Below are 2,900 nucleotides of genomic sequence, written 5' to 3'. Positions count from 1 at the left end.
CTTCTATATGATAATATCAATTACCAGAAAAGTATTGTGATCTGCTCTCACGCAATTTTCCACCACCACACACACATGCCCAATCAGCACTTGTATCGGAACCTTTTGTATTAATGAAACAGCAAGACTAATATCTGTAAACAACTTTTAAAACAAGAATTGCAGATAACTGTTGGGACGAACATTCCTGTTAATTACAGTTGACCTTATCTGTGCTCAAAACCTGTGCTAAAAGGGAACAAACTGCCTGGTATATCAACATTACCACATGATGCTTTCAGTAAAGACTATCCGGTCATTGCGAGACCACAGGAAATATTGATGGTCAGAAACGAGTCAAGGGACAGGAATGTGGAGACGGTCATGGCCCACTATCTTGTTCCCTGTGGGATGAGATAACTGGGGACTTAAGAGCAAAAAAATAAACAAAATTGAAGACAATAGGAGGATGGGTGAAAATAGCATCCCTATCAGAAGGGGCTTCTGAGCAAATCGTCCTTGCAAACGACCCAGGCCAAGGCTAAAGTTGCACATCCAATCCCTCCTTCCTGTGACCGGATAAAGAAACTATCCCAGAGATAAAACCCCTCAGACAGAATTTAGAAGGAACAGTCTTTTCTCGAATCTTCAGGGAGGATCAGAGTCACAAACCGCTGTGCGCCTGAGCTGAAGAAAATGTTATCCCTGCTCCTGCTGAGCTTGGCTCTCTCAGCTGAGGTTCAAACCTCGTTTTCCTTCGGTAAGTCACAACGGAGACATTGTCACTTGTGCCTGTTTCAAAAGCTGAGATGTATCAATATTTTAAGTGACCAAGAAGAGCCAAGTGAAAATGAGTGCTACTTGAAAGCGTACTACAGTGTCAGGATTCAGGGCAGAGGCTTAAAACCTACTGATGTTATTTGAGCTGTAGTTTTCTCCACACCAATAGAGAAGATATTTCTTTCAATTGCAAACTATGGACAGCCTTGAATTGCTGTAACACTAGATGACCCTGAGTCCAAGAAATCTGTATTTGTCTGATTATCTCTCAATTCCTTCAGATCCACTTACCATGGCTGAATAGCAGAGAATGCAAAGTCTGTACCTTCAGTGAGTGTCTTACGACCGGTTTGAGTTGTATTTCAATGGGTAGCACCCTCACCTTACATGTTCAAGTCCTACTCCAGATGCTTGCCTGTGAAATCTTTTGACCCTTTGTTGCAATAACTGCAGGGCTGGGAGGGCTGGATGCTGTACAGTCAGACTGCTGCTCGTTGGATGTGAAATTCCACCTTGGCTTAATTTAACAGTCATGGGGGAAACTATCCTGCTCACTATGGGAGTCATGATCAATATTTACTCCTTGACCAACATTGCCCCAGAGAAGAACATCTGACTGCATTTCATTGGGCTTTGTGGGATCTTGCTGTGCACCACTGATTACTAAGCTCTTTAGGATGTGATGAAAGGCGTTATTTTAATATAAATCCCGTGCTCTGGCCCAGATTACATTTGTCGTTTTCCAACATTTCCTGTTCTTTGAGTTTGAGATATTCTCCCTGAATTAACTTGAGTTGTTTTTATTATTTGTCTAATGCTTGATTGACCTCCTTTAGAGTTATGTATTTTGATTTATCTTATGTCTATTATTTAATAATCTAGCTGAGGTCCCTCTTGCCCATCCTTTCTGGGAACTTTCAATTCCTCTCCTCTTTGTTCTCCGCTCGATTTACTTCTGGGATTTGGCTTGTTTAATTTTTCACCCTCCCTTTTAATCAATTCTGCTATATTTGTGAAAGGGTCACTGGACCTGAAACGTTAACTCTGATTTCTCTCCACAGATGCTGCCAGACCTGCTGAGCTTTTCCACAATTTCTGTTTTTGTTTTTGTTTTATTACTGTCCTCTTTAACATGTTCAGATAAAAATGTTATTACATTAAGTGCTCTCAAGTTTGTTAAAAGCTGTCTGGCAATCCTTTTGTCATGTAATAGTGTGGCACAATCAGATGCTCTGTTTTCTACATAAAAATAAAAGAGGTGCTGGAAATGCTGAATGGGCCAGGCAGTATCTGTGAAGAGAAACAGAGTTAATGTTTCAGGTCGATGAACGTTCAGAACACCCTCCTGATGAAAGGATCTCAACCTAAACTTGAGCCCTGTTTCTCTGCACGTACCCTGCCTGGCACTTTGAGATTTTCCAGCATTTTCTGTTTAACATAGGAGCAGGAGTAGGCCATTCAGCCCCTTGAGCCTGCTCTGCCATTTCATATGATTATGGCTGATCAAACACTTCAGTGCTTTTAGCCCACGCTACCCTCACAACCCTTTAACTATTGGTCATCAGAAATCTATCAATCTCCCCCTTGAATGTACTCCACAGCTCCCTGGCTTAGAGAATTCCAAAGTTCTCAATCCCGTGAGATAAAGCAATTTCTCATTTATCTCGGACTTGTTTTTAAATTGTGCCCTTTGGCTCTAGACTCTCCATCCAGGAGGAATATCTTACCCGCATCTACTCTGTCTATCCCTTTAAGCATTTTATAGATTTCAATCAGACCACCTCTTGCTCTTCACAACTCCAGAGAGTTACAGGCCCAGTCTCCTGTCATAAGACAGTCCCAGCATCCTGAAAATTTTAATTTCAGATTCACAATATCCACAGTGTTTTGCTTTTGAGCCTCCAGTTTATGTTTGGGAACAATTGCTGAAAGTGGGTGTTGGGCATTATTTGGTAAATGATGATCCCATTTTCATTAAATGTTCATGGTGCTCAAGTCAATCTTACATAATAAGTGACAACAAGGTGCAGGGCTGGATGAACACAGCAGGCCAAGCAGCATCATAGGAGCAGAGAGGCTGACGTTTCGGGCCTCGACCCTTCATCAGAAAAGGGGGAGGGGAAGGGGGTTTTGAAATAAAT

At 41.8% G+C, this 2,900-nt stretch overlaps 1 protein-coding gene across 1 annotated transcript in view; it reads left to right on the top strand.

The window, feature by feature from the left end:
• The first annotated feature begins 431 nt into the window (after positions 1-431).
• oit3 (oncoprotein induced transcript 3) overlaps positions 432-2,900 on the top strand; it is a 28,413-nt gene continuing 25,944 nt past the window's right edge. The window contains exon 1 of the mRNA XM_020535447.2: positions 432-739. Coding sequence (XP_020391036.1) covers positions 676-739 — 64 coding nt within the window. The 5' untranslated portion in view covers positions 432-675. The remainder of the gene's footprint in view (positions 740-2,900) is intronic.

The sequence above is a fragment of the Rhincodon typus genome, chromosome 34 (assembly GCF_021869965.1).
Source record: "Rhincodon typus isolate 14 chromosome 34, sRhiTyp1.1, whole genome shotgun sequence".
NCBI lineage: Eukaryota > Metazoa > Chordata > Chondrichthyes > Orectolobiformes > Rhincodontidae > Rhincodon > Rhincodon typus.
Note: the sequence above shows the minus strand (reverse complement) of the source record. Positions and strands in the feature narration are given on the sequence as shown.